This window comes from Tenrec ecaudatus, chromosome 1 (genome assembly GCF_050624435.1).
Source record: "Tenrec ecaudatus isolate mTenEca1 chromosome 1, mTenEca1.hap1, whole genome shotgun sequence".
Classification (NCBI taxonomy): Eukaryota; Metazoa; Chordata; class Mammalia; order Afrosoricida; family Tenrecidae; genus Tenrec; species Tenrec ecaudatus.
Window position 1 is genome coordinate 166,962,222 of NC_134530.1, and position 16,226 is coordinate 166,978,447.

General features: G+C 49.1%; 1 protein-coding gene across 2 annotated transcripts; it reads right to left on the reverse strand.

Moving 5' to 3' along the window:
* Nucleotides 1-384: 384 nt before the first annotated feature.
* Nucleotides 385-11,291, reverse strand: LOC142461705 (ETS translocation variant 3). 2 transcript variants are annotated; one of them, XM_075563636.1, is made up of 5 exons: nucleotides 11,186-11,291; nucleotides 9,184-9,242; nucleotides 8,325-8,562; nucleotides 6,977-7,092; nucleotides 385-1,593 (listed from the first exon to the last, which is right to left on the reverse strand). In XM_075563636.1, the coding sequence occupies exons 2-5, from the start codon at nucleotides 9,227-9,229 to the stop codon at nucleotides 455-457; spliced, it is 1,539 nt and encodes a 512-aa protein (XP_075419751.1). In that variant the 5' UTR covers nucleotides 9,230-9,242; nucleotides 11,186-11,291; the 3' UTR covers nucleotides 385-454. The 2 variants fall into 2 exon arrangements, with proteins under 2 accessions (XP_075419751.1, XP_075419753.1); XM_075563638.1 differs by having other exon boundaries at nucleotides 9,184-9,239; nucleotides 11,186-11,272.
* Nucleotides 11,292-16,226: the final 4,935 nt, after the last annotated feature.

The window sequence follows — 16,226 nt, forward strand, 5'->3', positions numbered from 1 at the left end:
CTCATGCCCCTTCCCTTTGAAGTATGTCTCTCTGAGCAAAAAGAGAAATAGAAATTCATCAATGGCTTTCCATATATAAATATTATAGAAAAAACCCAACGCCTGGAACCTGAACTACCACGGGACCAAAATGTATTTTGGCCTTGTTGAGAGTTTCCTTGTCAGAAAGTGTAGGCCTCAACCGGAAATGGAGGCTCCTCCTCCTTTCAGTCAAATATCCTCCCATGTCGTACTCACCAGGAAAAAGTGTGTTCATATCCCACCCAATTTACAACAGAAATCCCCTTCCCATCCCCAAACATAAAAATACAAGTCTATGCCCCTAGAATGATCAAACCGGTCTAAGCCCCGCCCGCCCTCCCTCCCTCCCTCCCACCCCACCCTGAAATCTTGCTACATAAATACATGTATGTATTTGATTATAGTATAAACAACTTCCAATGCACTTCCAGTTCTAAGCGTCAGCAGCGGCTGCTGCCAAGCCCCGGGGTCCTGAGCCGCTCCAGGGGAACGTGCCATTCTTACTCAGCTCTCGGGCTTCTGGGCCATCGTTCCAGCGCCGCTTCAGTCGGAGCTTGGGGGGCATTAGGGCATCTTCTCTCTTCTCAGGAGCGCTGGGCTCTTTGCCAGGCCTGTCCTCACTGTCTTCAGTCACCTCTAGGGGTTCTTCACTTGGGGTGCTCACAGGTACAGAGGGCCAGACAGGAGGTGCAGTCGGGCGGGCAAAGATGGCACCCTTCTCCTCGTCCATGGTCCTGCCCAGCACAGCGCCCTCCTCCTGAGTGCGCCCCTCCTTCTCTCGGGCAGACTGCCGGAGACCTTCTGGATCCTTCTCGGAAGCAGGTTCCATCTTAATTCTTGGGGGCGTGGGGGCTGAGGTGGGAGCACTGACAGGTGCAGGTTCCTCACTGCTTTCGACCCTCTCCCGGTTCTTCCGTCCCACTGGTGGAGGCTGCAGCTTGATGGAAAACTGGGCGGACTCCTCAGGGTGCATTTGGCACTGCAGGGGCGGCACCATGAGCCCTGGGTACCGGGGGAAAGTCCGGGGGCTCAGGTGGTAGTTGAACACAGAACAGGCCTGTGAATGAAGGTAGTGTTTCATTTCCTCAGGGTTGAAGGAGAAGCAGCTGCTGGTGAAGGGGCTCAGGCCTGGTGACGGGCTATAGGAGAAGACGGTGGGCGTTAGAGAGAGGGCTGGTGAAATGGGGACATTGAGGACACCTCCACGGCCAGGGATCGGAGAGACAGCGAAGGGGCTGTGGGGGTCAGGGTACATCCCCGGCCTAGAGAACAGAGGAAGCATGATGTCAGGCTTGCGCTTCTGATGGCCAATCCCTCCGCCACCAACCGCATTCCGGGAAGACATGAGATCCATGCTGCGACGCCAGTCAGTGGCTGAACCATCCTCCAGCTCCGAAAGCTCTGCCTTCCTGTCAGGGCCATCACCCAAAGGCTCTTGAGCAGAAGGCGTTAGGGAGCTAGTGGAGAAGCGGCCAGGCTGCACATCACCAGTTGGCGAATGGGAGTCCAGGGGCGGGAAATGGAAGCGGGAGGAGGCTGTTGGCACTGGTGGAGCACTCTGGGGGACCACACCTGTGATGGCGGAAAGGACAAAAGGCTGCATCAGAGGTCTGGCCACTCACCGCCCCCATCTTCACTTATGCAACGTAGGTGCACACTGTTGAGTAGCAACAGGAAACTCTAACAGGAAACTGTTCAGCGGGAAAATGTTTAGTGGCAACAGGAAACCAGCATTCCAGGCGGAATGCACCCCACAATTCTCTATCTTCCTAGCAACAAATGCTCAGCTTCTTCTACTCAGTTTCGTGGCCACCTTTCCATTCTTTAGCCTCTTGCTCATTTTCTGGTCTTCATAGTCCTCAGACCTACTTGCTTATTTAGAGCAGGGCTCCTCAACCTTTTCCAACAGGGGGACAGTTCACTGTCTCTCAGACCCGTTGGAGGGCCGGACTATAGTTTTTTGTTTTTTTTAAAAAAGCGATGAATAAATTCCTATGCACACTGTGCCTATCTTATTTTGAAGTAAAAAAACAAACGGGGCAAAAACGCCCGTTGGGCCAGATAAATGTCCTTGGATGTGGCCCGCGGGCCGTAGTTTGAGGACCCCTGATCTAAAGTCTGAAATATAATTCCATGAGGGCAGGGGCTTGCTCTTGTTACCTGGATTCTCAACAGTCCAGAGCATAACAATTAGGTACTCAATAAACATTAGCGGAATGAATAAAGGGCTTTTTAAAATGCCTTCTGTCTTCCACTTTGTATCTTCAATCACTCATTTCATTTGCAGCTTTTGGCTTTGCAAATAGTCTTTCCTGGTTTTGGGAATTTTGGCTATTTTCCTATCAATGCAACAAAATACCAAAGCTCTACTCTAAGATCGCACAGAACACAAGAACAAGCCCGGATTTTAGTAAAGCAGACTTAAAATACCCAAGAGCAAAAACAAAAATTTGTATAACAGTTGTTAACACTGTATGACATATCTTTTTATCATTTCTGACATACAGTTATAACGTGAAGATTTGAATCAAAAACACCCCTGAAGCCTCCAAATATATATTCTTCAAACAAATGATATACGGTGATCTCCTTTCCCACCGTTTGTTAGGCAACGGAGAGGTGGGAGAAAATCTAGGACCTGTAGCGGCCTTGCCCGAATTTGTACACTAACATTTAAGCACGCGACTTCAGGGGCTCACAAGTTCCCAATCTGCCCCAAAGGCCCTTCTGATCAAAAAAGGCAGGAGAAAGGTTTGTTATCTAAACACCTTAAGGGGATCATGGGAGGTGTGGGCATCTTTATCACTGACACATCTATGGGAGAAGAAAAAAGCCCCAAGTAATGTCTAGAAGTCTAGGAGGAAACGAAAGCGGTGCATGTGCCATGGTGTGGCTGGGAATGGCTCCCAATCAACGGCTCCCTTCCTCCCTGTTGGAATGGACTCATCCTGAGACAGGATGGCGGCTGGGCTGGTATGTGTAAGACGGTGGCTTTCTAGACACCGGGGATAGAGGGCCGTGTCCCACAGCAACATCTCCCAAACTGGTGCTCTGAAGAAAACTACTCTGCGGTACTTATGGACTCCTTTCCTAAACAACACAGCAAAAAAGCACCCAGAACACTTCCAAGTGTTTTCCTGAAAGGATGTGTAAACATAATCTGGGGATGGAGGATCACGTGTCCTAACCATCTGAGGAATACTTGGGTTAAAAGTAGTAGTTTCTTTTTGGATTAGTGTTTCTCAGCGTTCATTCATGCTCAGGTGCAATCTGCAAACTCATTAATCAAGGCAAATCTGCAAAGAGGAGATAGAATAAAGTGACGTGAGTAGGAAGAGAGGAAGGTGAGATGCAGGAGCAACGCGGGTACGGTAGAACTCTGGTCCCCTAGCCTCTCATGAACTGGAGTAGCCTACTTTTATTGCATTTGTCGAGCTACCAAATTGAAGGTTTTATTTCTGCGTCATTTTTTCGCTGCTGAAAAGACACCTGAACACCACTGCTTTGGAGAAGCCCACCTCCAAGGAGCTATTATAAAATAAGAGAACAGTTAAAAACCCGAGGTTTGAATCTCAGTTCTGGCACTTTCCCTCTGGTGGCCCGTTACATACGTCACAAGCGGTAGCCTTTCCTCTCTGGCTAGAAAACAATGACTTTGTGTAGGTTTACAAGCCTGGCCCCCAACTCATTAACGGTGGGACTCTGGACAACTACTTATCAAACGCATCTGCTTCCTTATCTGAAAGATGGGAATACCAAGAACAATTGTTACATTATGAGCCCTAAAGCAGATTTTACTAAGTATTTGTTAAAATAAAGGAATATTTAGTAAATAATATTCACGGTTCACAAATAAAGATGTCATCAGTTGGGTGAGTATGCCGTTTGATTATGGAGTCTTTATTATTAGAACAGTGTCAAAGTTCTAGTGCGATAAAGGTGTTGTGGCTACAGAGGAGTATGTCCTTGCTCTCAGTGGATACATGCTCAAGTCCACAGGGCGGGACTTTCCTATGTCTGCAATTTCATCTCCAAAGACAGAAAAGTACATGGAAGTTAGAAAGAGCTACAGCAATATGGTGAAACGTTAACAGTTGATGAATTCAGAAATAGTCACTGTTTTATTCCCCCCAGTGTCTCTGAAGGTGGGTTCGAAGCTTTAAAACAAAAGAAAAGCCACAAGGGGTGCCAGCGGTGAGGCCTTGGGCTCATTCTTGCCCTGTTCTGTTCTGCCTCCATCCTGACAGGTAACCATTTCATCGCCAGCACCATCTAGTTTCCCAATGTCTCTTAGCACAAACATTAAGTGAACATTCAAGCGTATATTCAAGAACAGTTTATAGGACTCTTTTAAGGATGAAATGAGGTGCTGTAAGTAGAGTGCTGTTCACACGACACTATCCAAAGGTTAAGTGATCTAGCCCAGTGAGCAGGGTTAGAGGGGAAGGGAAAGAATATAAACATCTGTGTTTCCTGGTTATATGACAATTAGCACTGTTTTCATTTTAAACACTCTATCTCTCTAGATCCTCTGGCCCCCAGATCTCAATCTACATAGCACCATTTCTTAGTGTTTATCAGTCCCTTATTTTATTAAACCATGTGTATCTAATCTTTCCTGTTCAACTGAAGTTTTCTGAGGGAAATTCGAAATCTTTTTGTTTTTGTCTTTTCAGTTTTTTAACTCATCATCCACTGGACCAAGGAAGGACTCTCAATCCCTGGGAGGGACATCCCATCTGTCTAATACAAGTTAGATCTCTACAGCTAATCTCAGGAACTGTGGCCTGAGAAACTGCTCAATAGATAACTATATTCAGTCCACCTTGATCAATCTTTGACTTCACCCTCCTCCAACCCTAATTTTATCGTTTGTGAAATGTAGTTATCAAGACAAATTTCTACAGGGCTGGGAGGTTGAATGGCTATCTCCCTCGGCACAGTAAAAGTTACATTCCTTTGTCTTCATAAACTTTCACCTAAACCCTAACAAACAAACCCTGGCCTAAATAAAACAAAACCACCCTTGGCTTAGCTGGACCTAAGTCCTCTATGATAATTTTGGATCCAACCAAAGAGTATGCCTAAAAGAAATGTAAACTGCTCTTCCTTCGCTTTGACTTTTTGATTAAAATCTTCAGCTGAGTTACAGATCAAAGTCAGTTTAGCAGCCTTCGGGCCCTCTGAGGCCTCTACTGTTGTTAGACGTCTACATTGAGAGTCTTGAGAGTGAGGATCCAGATTTCACTGCTCTTAAAAAACACTTGACTTTTTACGTAATCATTTTATTGGGGGGGGCTCTTACAAATTTTATTAACAATTCATCATACTAAGCACACTTGTACATATGTTGCCACCAAGTAGAAAGAAATTGTTTTGGAAATGTTGACAGCACTTGACTCTTAAGTGCTGATGGATGTCCCATTCCAGGTTGTCCAAGAGCCCGGACAGCCATTTAGGCTTTGACAGACACAAAAGGGCTAAAGACAGACGATGACGTTGAATTAGGCCCCTTTCTGGGGTGTGCCCATGTGCTGTGTGGAACAGATACATTCAACATTACTGGCACATCCATCTAGAATCCAATCTCAATCCCAAGCCCTCTCCTGGGTAAGCAAGGGGGTGGGCGGCAAGAGTGAGAAAGAGAGGAAACAAGATTCCAGTGGCTGGAACAGGCTTGATTTCCTAACGCCTCTCCCCCAGGCACCAGGAAAGAAAACAGGTTGTAATTAGAGAGATGCATTCCAATACCATTTTTTTTAAATGCATGCCCCAGGGACAGGAGGGAGTGGTCACAGGAGGAGAGAGGGAACTGTAATGATAGCAGAGTCAACCTAAAACTGCCCTAACTTGTTGTGTAGTAATTACATATCTACCATAGATCTCACATTATATTCTCTCGGCCACACCCCCACTCTAATTTTTCAGGTTTCTTTCAATTTCTCTGAGTTGTAGTCTGCAGAATCAGGTTGGACTTTTTCTTTGCTTAACACACAGTGTAACAAAAGCAGTGTATTGACAGATTGGTCAGGACAGTTAAATACAACCCTTTTTGGGGGGTGGGGGGGGAATGAATCACATTAAAAATCATAAACAGCCTTCTAAGGCAGTCTAAGAGACTGCCTTCTGTATGGAGACAGACATAAAACCTCTCTGAAGAGCTGCAGCGGAAAGCCTAAGCAAGCGAGTCTGGTGGGGGGAAGCCCTGCTGTGTTTGGGGAGAGGTCATGTAACCCCAGAGCCTTGTTCTCTGAGGACTCATTGGTACAGATCAAAGAAAAGACGTTGCTAAAAAAAAAAAAAAGACACTGCTTTTCACAGCAAACACATGAAGCTCCTTTCTCTGATCGAGGATGCTGTGGTTTTGATGATATTCACTTGATAAGAGAGCTGCTGGTTTCACAGAAAATCGGAAGTGTTTGTGGAAATAGGCTCTCCTGTATGAAAGGAGTCACTGGGCGGGGTGTTAACACTGAATCCCCAGTGTCAAGATCAACACAGACCTATGGAATGGCATTTTCCAAGGAGAGTGAAATGCTATCTAAGAGATTATGAACAACAACATACATGAACCCACTGCCACCACCCTACAGGACACAGCAGAACTGCTACCCAGGGTTTCCCAGACTCTCAATCTCTATCAGAGCCTTATCTTTCTCCTGCAGAACTGACCCCAGGCTATCAGGCCAAAGCTTAATCCACTGTGCCACCAGGGCACCAATATGCAGAAAAGGAAACCAAGTAAACAAACAAATTTATCTTGGTAAGTTATCTCAATAGCTTATTACTCCCCTTTTAGAACATGAATGGAAACCTGATCAAGAACACTGAGGCAACTCAAGAGATCAATTACTGAGGTTTTCTAAAATCCTCTTAAACATACTGGCCTTTGGGTTTCCAAGATCTCCTTACCCCATTCAAAATCCATCCCCCACCAAGACAGTTTGCATCTTACCACTGGATCGAATGTTGATGAATGGGTAGTTGGGCATCACCAGCTTGTTGAAGTTAAATTTGTAAGTAAACCTTTTGCCTTTTGTTTTATGAAGGATCCTCTTGTTGTAATAGTATCTGTAAAAAGAGGACCGCGTATTAATTCATCTTCTGGTTATCAAGTTTTTGATACATGTAGGTAACCACTAGGACCAGCAATTCTTGATCTAAGTATCACAAACATCACCATCTTTCTTTGGCTGCCTGATCCTCAGGTTACGACTGGGAGAGCTAGGAGTTTGCTTTTCCCAGCCAATTTTCAGTTAAGTTTGGCTAGAGTTCTGCAAAGTTATCTATCACCTATGCCAGATCCAATCGCCTTTCTTCTCCATCGTGCTACAATTTCAATTCTATAATCCATTTCCTTCCTCTTCTCACTGTAGGTCACTTACTGCTGAGGAGTTTCTCTTTTCTGCTTTGCCTGCCCAAGAGGGGGCACACAAATCTCTTGAGAGACCTGATGTGGCTAGTCTTGAGGCCTACGCTCAAGGCACAGACAGGGGAATGTAGGAGTGTTTATGGTGGCAGGTCAAACAATAGTATACCCTGGTCTGGAAAATAACAGCCAGCTCCCTCAGCTTGCTTCACCGTCAAAAATTCAAAGGGACGCAAGACCACAGCTTTACTTTATACCCAGGGTGTTGAAGAAAGGCAGGGAAATGTCAAGGTAACTGGAGTCTTTAGCAGTGCAGGTCACAGATGACCTTCCAGGGGGCTAAAGGATATAAGATGTAAAGACTCTGACAAGGGGGAAAGAGACATGGAGAGAGCAGATAGTGATCAATCACTGTACATTTTGGAGGGCGTCACACAGTCAAGTAATCTATGGACTGACAGATGTCCTTCACAGACGTAGTTTCTGACCGGCTAAGCTAATGCCATTCCGTGAGCCAACTCTCAGCTCTCCTCCTGTGTTTCCTTCACCCTTCTAGTTTCTTCCAGGGGAGCCTAAAGAACAGAAATTCTGTAAGTCTGCACTAATACTCCTTTAGATTATAAATGAGCTCCAATCCATGTTTTACCTTTACTCTCGCCCACTACAAAGGAGAATCGGCTGTCTGTCAGGATTCAGTGCCAACCATGTTGGAAATCCCTCCCACAGATAACCTAAGATAGGCCTTTTCTTCTTCTATGCCTGCCTGTGCCGCTTAGATCCAACCGCTCTTCGATTCCCACTGGAAAGCTACACGTTATTCCCTTAGATAGCATGGTCTCTTATCACCTGATACACTTTTAATCTAACCTTCACCAAAATGTTTAGTCTCCTGCCAGTCTGCTAACACCAAGAATACAAGGATTCCTTCTCTCACCTGAGGGCCCGGCTCAGCTTGTCATAATTCATCTGCGGTTTGCACTTCCTGCGGCCCCAGAGGCGGGCCACCTCGTCTGGGTCCTTGATGACAAACTCCCCGTACTCTCCCTGCTGCCAGGCGATGACATGGCGAAACTCTTCCTTCTGGAGCAGCTCCAGGATGAAGTGCCACAGCTGGATCTGCCGGGAGCCCGGGGATGACTCGGTTTTGTAGGCCCAGTCAGGAAACTGATATCCTTTAATTTGTGAAAAGGGCAAGTTTAAGGTAGCCGGGAGCTAGGTACATACATACCAGCACCCTGTCTTCACATTCCATTGCTCAGAATCTCTAGAGAGCTTTGCAAACATGCCATCAACACTCTCTCAGTCAGCTTGGGCTAACCACAACAGGGGCGAGGAAAGCACAAGTAAGTTATCCATTCTAGTGGCAGTTGTTAAATCTGATAGCACAGAGCAGAAGCACCAGGTGTCCTATCCATTCTTACACCCTTTCATGTGCTACTGAGGCCCACACCTACTTTCCATGACGGCGTGAAAAGTTCCAAAAGGTAACATGTGAAAAAGGGAAATTAGTGTTTCAGGAAAATAAAGCTGAATTTTGGCCCCAATTTGAAACTGTGGCTTGAATTGTAAAGAGACTTTAGAGTTTGGCACAAAGGCTTGTAGAACAGACATAACAAATACATTATCCATAGGAACCCAAGCCTACAAATGTCCTAGCTGCATCCATCCCACCCAACAAGCACCAGGTTGTCAGTCACAGCTGGGCACTGGTGAACAGAGCCCAAGGGCCTCAAGGGAACAGGAGCCACTAAGGAACATTCTAGGCAGATCAGAAATGATGAACTTCTGCTCACCTCCACCTCCTTCTGGCTTTTCCACGATGCTACAGCCTGCTTTCATTTTCACCCGCCTGCTGAAAGACACAAGCCATCACAATGATTTTAAGATGCCATTTACTAAACACCCAAGGTTTTCTGGTAGCCTTTCCCTACCTTTCTTTCATTACACAACCCTCTCTTTCAAACGTGTCACCTCCAAACTGCTAATCCCCAAATCATCAAATGATGGTCCTCAGGTCATCGGCCTTCAAAAGCCTTAATTATCTCTCACCTGACTTGAAACCACGAACTATAAACACAGTCTTTAATATTTGCTTTCTTCCGCCTGACCAGCCCTTCAAACGTAAAAGAGGAAGGCTACAATGAAAACGGGTCCAAAAAGGCAGCCAAAACAAGTCAAACAGTTTGTCTTCTATTACTAGACAGGCCCAGATGCCAAGATACACAAGCCTGAGTTCACTCAGATGTACCAGTTTTACAAAAAAAAAAAAAAAGAGAGAAAGAAATAAGGGGAGGGGTGTGTGTTTGAGGGGAAGATCCAAATCCATCTGATTCCCACTGAAGAATGAACATCTGATTTTATTTTACGGAATTATGGGAGCCCAGAGAAGAAAAACTCCTCCCCGTCAGAAAATGGCTCCCCCTCCCCCTTGAAAAATACCCTGGGATACAGGAAGTAAACACACCTCATGTACAGTCACTCTATACTAGAAACACACACACACAGGCCCAAAAATCGTTTGTAGGGGAAGAAAATGAAAAAGACACGCTCACTTTGACAAATCGTGTTGTGTGTGGGGGCAGAAGGCGCAGGCATTTCACAGTCTTCTGACTAAATAAATGGCCGGAATCCTCCTGCAATCTGAATTGATTTCAGCCAGATTTACAGCTCCTCAATAAATTTCCTGTTCCCTGCAGCAAACAACTCGGTGCCCGTCAACGAAAAAGGAGCGAGGAGGGAAGCAGGAGAGAGGCCGATCTCCCCTCAGAATTCCACAGGGCTGGTGCCAGGCTCGCAGCACCCTCATCGGCAGGCTGGAATCTGGTGGGGGCACGTAGGTGCTTCCGTAGCCCCAAGGTGGGGTGCAGAAAAGCGCAGGAAAATTCTTAATCGTCACAAATTTCGCCGAATCTAGGATTCTTTTTGATCTTTTACCACCCCGCCCCCACCCCCCATTCATACACCCGAAGGAGATCGGCAAGGTTTCAGCCTCGTAAAACCACAGGGGGCAGGGGAGGCCGAGATCCGTATCCCAAAGGAATGAAAACAAACACACTCACGCCACACAATAACAAGGCAGGAGCTTCCTCTGCGGCTGCTCCCATTTCAGTGACAATGAAGGAGGAAAACACGGATTTCCCCACGGCTCCAGGAAGCGGCCCAGGACTCTCGACTCCAGGACCGCTCCGAGGGACCGCCAGGCCGGTGCCACCCCCGCAGGAATGCCCTTCAACCACCCAGCCTCCGTCTGGGGTGCAAACGCCACGACAACCTGCCCAGGAATCCTCCAACAGCCCGGCGCCCCGGTTCCCCCACACAGCGCCCGCCCCCCGCCGGCGCCAGGGCAAGCCGATCACAGTTTCACTCGGAGGCCACTGGGTCCCAGGGGGGCCCCTCGCCCCAACTCCGCCAACTCCAGGCTCCCGGCCCGCCTTCCTGCGCGACCCTGCCCCGCACCGGGAGCCACGCACCCTCGGGAGCCGCGGTCTCCGCCTCGCCGCCGGCTCCCAGCTCACGCTGCCCTCCTCGTCTCCTCGCCGCTGGCCGGCCGGCCGGCCGGAGCGCCCCCACGCCCTGGCCCAGGCGCTCCGGGGCCGCGGCACCCACGCAGCCCTGGGTCCCCGTCGACCCTCAGCCAGGGGCCCCCCTTCCTGCCGCCGCCCCTCGCGCTGGGAGAGGCCCGGCTGGCAGCGTTCCCGGCCGGAGGAAGGTCCAGCCCTCCGCGACACCGACCTCACCGCGGTCGGCGAGGCCCGTCCGGAGGGGCCGCGCGCGGGCGGACAGACGGGGACTCACCTCTCCCCAGCACGGTCCGTCTGCGGTCCGCTCTCCGCCGCGGCGTCTCCGGCTCCTCCTCATCCACCCCAGCAGGAAGTGACCTCTCGGGCTGCTGTCGTCACTTCCATCCCCAGCAGAGGGGGCGGGGCAGGAGGCGGGGTCTTCCCGCGGGTCTCCCGGCCCGCCCGCGCGGCGCCGCCCCCAGCGGCGTCTCCCTTTCCTTTCTCCTTTCCCGACTTCCGCCCGCACGCCGCCCCCCGGCGCGCGCGCCTCCCGCGGCGCAGCCCGTGCGTCCGCCCCGGTGCGGCGCGCGCGTCACGCCGCGGGGGCACGTAACGCACGCTCGCGGCCCGCGGCCGCGCGGGGCTTCCCAATGGGGGCCCCGGGGAGTGACGCAGAGCGAGGGGCGCCTGGCTCCGCGCCGCACGCGCGCGCCTTCGCCCCCTGCCAGCGCGGCGGAGCTCGGGGGGCGCCACGGGCCGCGGAGCGTGGGCTCGTCCGTCGCGGGAAGGGACCCCGGGTGCCTCACGGGGAAGGCCCTGGCGCCGGGGACAAAGCCACGCCCAGACGGCCGAGAGCGGGGCTCCGTTCGGCTGAAAAGGGCGCCGCCACCCCCCAGGGAGGGGCCGGGTCGGCTTCGAGAACGGGCCCTTTCATCGACTTGAGCCGTGACTCCAGCGCTTCGCCTTGACATTTCCTGCCTGTAAAACCCGGAGACCCCACTTTCCCCCCTCCTGCCGCAGTTGGCCAAACCTCGCCAGTCTTCGAGCCCCACCCTCACCTCACGCCTCTTTTCGCCTCCACCCTTTGGCGGCCTAGGGGGGGTTCCCTCCGGCCGCGCCGCGGGGAAAGAGGAGGCTGTCCGCTCCGCTGCTGAGAGGATTTACAGCCTAGGAAACCCACAGGGGCAGTGCTGCTCTTTCTTGAGTCCAAATGGAGGCGGAATGGCAGCGCTTCCCAACCTGTGGGTCTCCACCCCCTCCCTTTCCCAGGGGTCGCCTGATCATCACAGTAGCAAAACGACAGTGAAGAAGTAGCAACGAAAATAATGTTATGGTTGGGGGTTCACCCCCACACGAGGAACTGTGTGAAAGGGTCGAGGCATTAGGAAGGTTGAGAACCGCTGGTCTTCCTTTAAGACTCAATAATAAGAGATAGTAAGCAGTTCAATTTATCTCTACCTTCAACCCCATATTTCTGAGTCGTGGCCAGGCCTAGTTTTACTTTAGGAGTGGAAGGGGAGCGGAGCAGAACTCCGCAACGGTTAGATAAATTACAGGATAAAAGTGTGGAGAACGTGCAGAAGACAGATAGGATTCAAGAAAAACTTGGGAATTTGAGATAAAGGAGCAAGGCTCATTTCCGACTTGTTCTAATAACACCTTTCCATCCTCTCTGCCAGACATGGCAACATCACCGTTCCATGTTAAAAAGCTGGATGTACTATGAGCCACTCTCTAGCTATTGATCAATCAATTAGTTGGTCCGCAAGGGGCCTACCTTGCCCCACCTGTTTAAAAAGAGAAAGGAGACTAGTATTGGTGATGTCAGGCCTACCAAAACTAAGAAAGTGGACAGAAATATAACTCATTGCCATCGGGTCGATGCCACCTCATAGTGACCCAATAGGACATGGCAGAACTGCTCCTGTGAGGTTCCAGGGCTGCAACTCTTTACAGGTGTAGCAACCCTTTCTCCCTTGGAGGGGGTGGTGGTTTCGAACTGCTAAACTTGCAGTGAGCGCCCCAATGCATAACCACTAGGCAACCGGGGCTCCCTACCATTGGCCCCAGGGCTCCTTAACTAGGTTGCATTAGATTGCTAATACATTTGGAGTGCTTAGAATAGAGACTGGCACATTGTAAACATGACAGATCAATAAAAGCTGGCGAAAGATAATTATAAGAATCTTTAAAATCCTCACACCACCCATGCAAACCTGAGCCATTTTATCAACTCTGAAACCAGGGTGACCAGGAATGTGCCGCTTCTGAAATTGTTCTCCTTAGAACCAGCGCTGTGACGTCAAAGGATCTTGCGCCCTACACAGGACCAGGACTCAGGAGCAGAGGGACTCTCATGCATATTCCGATTCACCTTGGACTCCTAGTGGCAATGTTGCTTCTCTCGACTAATTAGGATCATAAAGGATGACTTGAGTAAACATAATTAGCAGTGACTAAATAGGCTTCACCACCTAGCTTGAGTCTGAATTGATATATTGAGAAATACTTGTATTTCAGCAGAATTCAACCAAATTATTACATCAAGAATCTAATCACTAGACAAACTCCGCAAGTGAATTGGGGTTTGATGAAGCAAACTAAAACTTCCCTCCTGATAAATGAGCTGTGCTCTGGGAACCTCACCTGTAGTGGGAGACGCTGGGGAGATCAGAATGCCTGGGGACTTTGTGCCCAATGTACCCAAGGTCCCTCTCTGCTATCTCTTTCACCACAGCCCTGCTGCCTTCTTCATCCACTGAAACCAGCCTTTCATAACATGATTCTTCTTGTTCCCCAAGTCGGGGAGAGCATGAGTTTTCTCAAAGTGTGAGGGTGGAAACACTTAGACACAGTCTGGGAGTCTAGTTGTAATCTCTCTTGAATTTCTACTTGCTCAAAGACCTCTTTGTCCACGGACTCTGTCCCCTCTCAAAACCCCCTCCCTTCCCATCTCTGAAATTATTGCATAGGCCTAGAGCACTTTCTGTTCTATGTCTCACCCTCAGCTCCTCTCCCTGCTTCTTAAATTGAACACACAGAGAAGAGACCTCCAAAACGTTTCCTTTACTTCCAAAAGATCCTTTCTGGATTCTTTATTTTATGGAGTGTGTATTCGCTGGCTCCTTCTTGACTACTTTCTTTTTCATGTATGCATTTAGATTCTCCACCCCCGCAAACATGACCTGCTCATATATACAATACAAATGCTTCCTCTACTCTTGCAGTGGGTTATTGCTCTCATTCTACCACCTGTGTGGCATGTGCATATTTGTTCTTCCTTGTGTGTTTGTCTTAGATTGCAGGCCCTTAGAGGTTAGAGCCTCAGTCAGTAGCTCCCACAGTACCCAGAGCAGTTCTGTGTTATTATTCGAGATGCCTAATGATGACGACTTCCTTCTCTGCTAACATATGGGCTGATGTGCTGGCTGGGACTTTCTTCCCTCGCCCCCCTCTCCCCACCCCCCACCCCCCGTACCCTCACTGGCTTCACCACCCTGCTGCCTCAGTCTCTTCTGAGTGTCTGTAAAGGACAGTAGCCTCAAACCTTTTCCAAAGCCTCTTCTTCCCAAGCTTGGATTCAGAAGAGCCGAATTTCAACCCCAGTGCTCCTTTTTGCTATGTGTTGTCAGTGGAGCTGCAAAGCCGCTCTGAATTCTAGCCTCCTCATCTGTGAAAGGGGGGTGGCGGCAGTGGTGGCACTGATGTCCTGATTGGGGACAGAGTGTGCTAGCAGCTGCGGAGAGTTTATAAACTGTAAAACCTCTCACAAACGTCAAGGATCAGTGCTGCCTTTGTTACCATCCTAGAGCTCACGCTGCTCTTGGGATCAAGAACTCCGGCTTGGTAGCATTTATCACCTAGTGTCACAAACGGAGTGGATTTAATGTTTCAAATTTGTGGGAATCTGATGGACACGACTTTGCTCTGAGAATCAGGCTCCGTGAGTCTCTCATCTCACACACCTCAAAAACTAAACTCACTGCCATCGAGTCGATGCCGGCTCACAGCGACCCTATAGGACAGGGTAGAACTGCCCCTGTGAGTTTCTGAGACGGTAACTCTGTATGGGAGTTGAAAGCCCTATCTTTCTCCTGTGGAGCGGTGGTGGTTTTGAACTGCTGACCTTGCAATTAGCCCAATGTGTAACCACTACCCCACTAAGGCTCCTTGTGTTTCTCATCTGGACACTATGTCATGAAACCTCGCTTGAGGTGATACATTCTAATCACTCCGTGCCTCTGTTTCCCCATCTATAAAATAAACCATAACAGTAACACATTTTTTCCATATTGGTGAAGTCAACGACTGAATTGTGAAATGGACTTATTTCTCATCTTTGTAACTTAGTATCTCCGTCAGTAAAGTGAAGAAGGTTCATCACTGTAAGAGAATAAACTCTGGGAGGGGAAAATAATAAAGAGGACCTGATGCAAAGGGCTTAAGTGGAGAGCAAATGCTTTGAGAATGATTGGGGCAGGGAATGTATGGATGTGCTTTATACAGTTGATGTATGTATATGTATGGAGTGTGATAAGAGTTGTATGAGCCCCTAATAAAATGTTTAAAAAAAAGAGAATAAACTCTGACTAAATATTATTAGCATTTTTCTATATCGGAGTCGAGCAACTCCTAACAGTCTTGTGTTTCGGTTTATTTTTCCCACCCACTCAAGGTTGTTGTGCAGGGAGAGAATTAATGTCAGTGACATGATTGGGGATCCCCAGAGTAAAGGTTAAGTGAGTCCAAAGCAGAAGTAACTTTACCCAAAGCAAGAAGAGCCGAGACCTGGCTGTTTACCTAACAGTGACTTGGGGACTCGAGGATTCTCCCCGATTCCACGTCCACCGTGGTCCACAAATACCCCCTTCCTCTCACTTCCCCCTTTCTGGTCTTGCTTCCCCCACTCACATGGGCACAGCAGGGAGAAGAGTGAACAGGATGGGCGAGCAGGGCTGACAGGAGGAAATGACCACGCTATCGGACTGCTTTTCCTTCTCGGTAGCCTGAGGGAAAGGCTCCTTCAACTTAATGTTTGACTGTCAGCATTTGTCCCACTGGCGACGAGCGTGGCTGTGAGCCGAAAGCTATTGCACAGGTCTGGTGATTTGCGCTTGTGAAAATGACCTACGGCGGCCAACTGATTGCTTCTGGTTCGTAGTGACCCTCGGCAGGACTGAGGAGAACTGTCCCCTGGGGTCTCCCCGGCTGCTATCCTTATCTGTCGCCGTGTGTTTGAACTTTGGGTTAGCGGCTGGCCACCTTAGGCACTGTGCTTCCAGGGCTGCTTTCTGTAAGGATTACGGTCTAGAGAGCCCGATGCGGCAATCCTCCCA

Coding starts and splice junctions, on each gene's coding strand:
- LOC142461705 (XM_075563636.1), bottom strand. CDS start 9,229: ATGAAAGCAGGCTGTAGCATCGTGGAAAAGCCAGAAGGAGGTGGAG. Junction 7,093..8,324: donor AAGCTGAGCCGGGCCCTCAG/GTGAGAGAAGGA, acceptor CTCTTTTTACAG/ATACTATTACAACAAGAGGA. Junction 1,594..6,976: donor CATCAACATTCGATCCAGTG/GTAAGATGCAAA, acceptor CCGCCATCACAG/GTGTGGTCCCCCAGAGTGCT.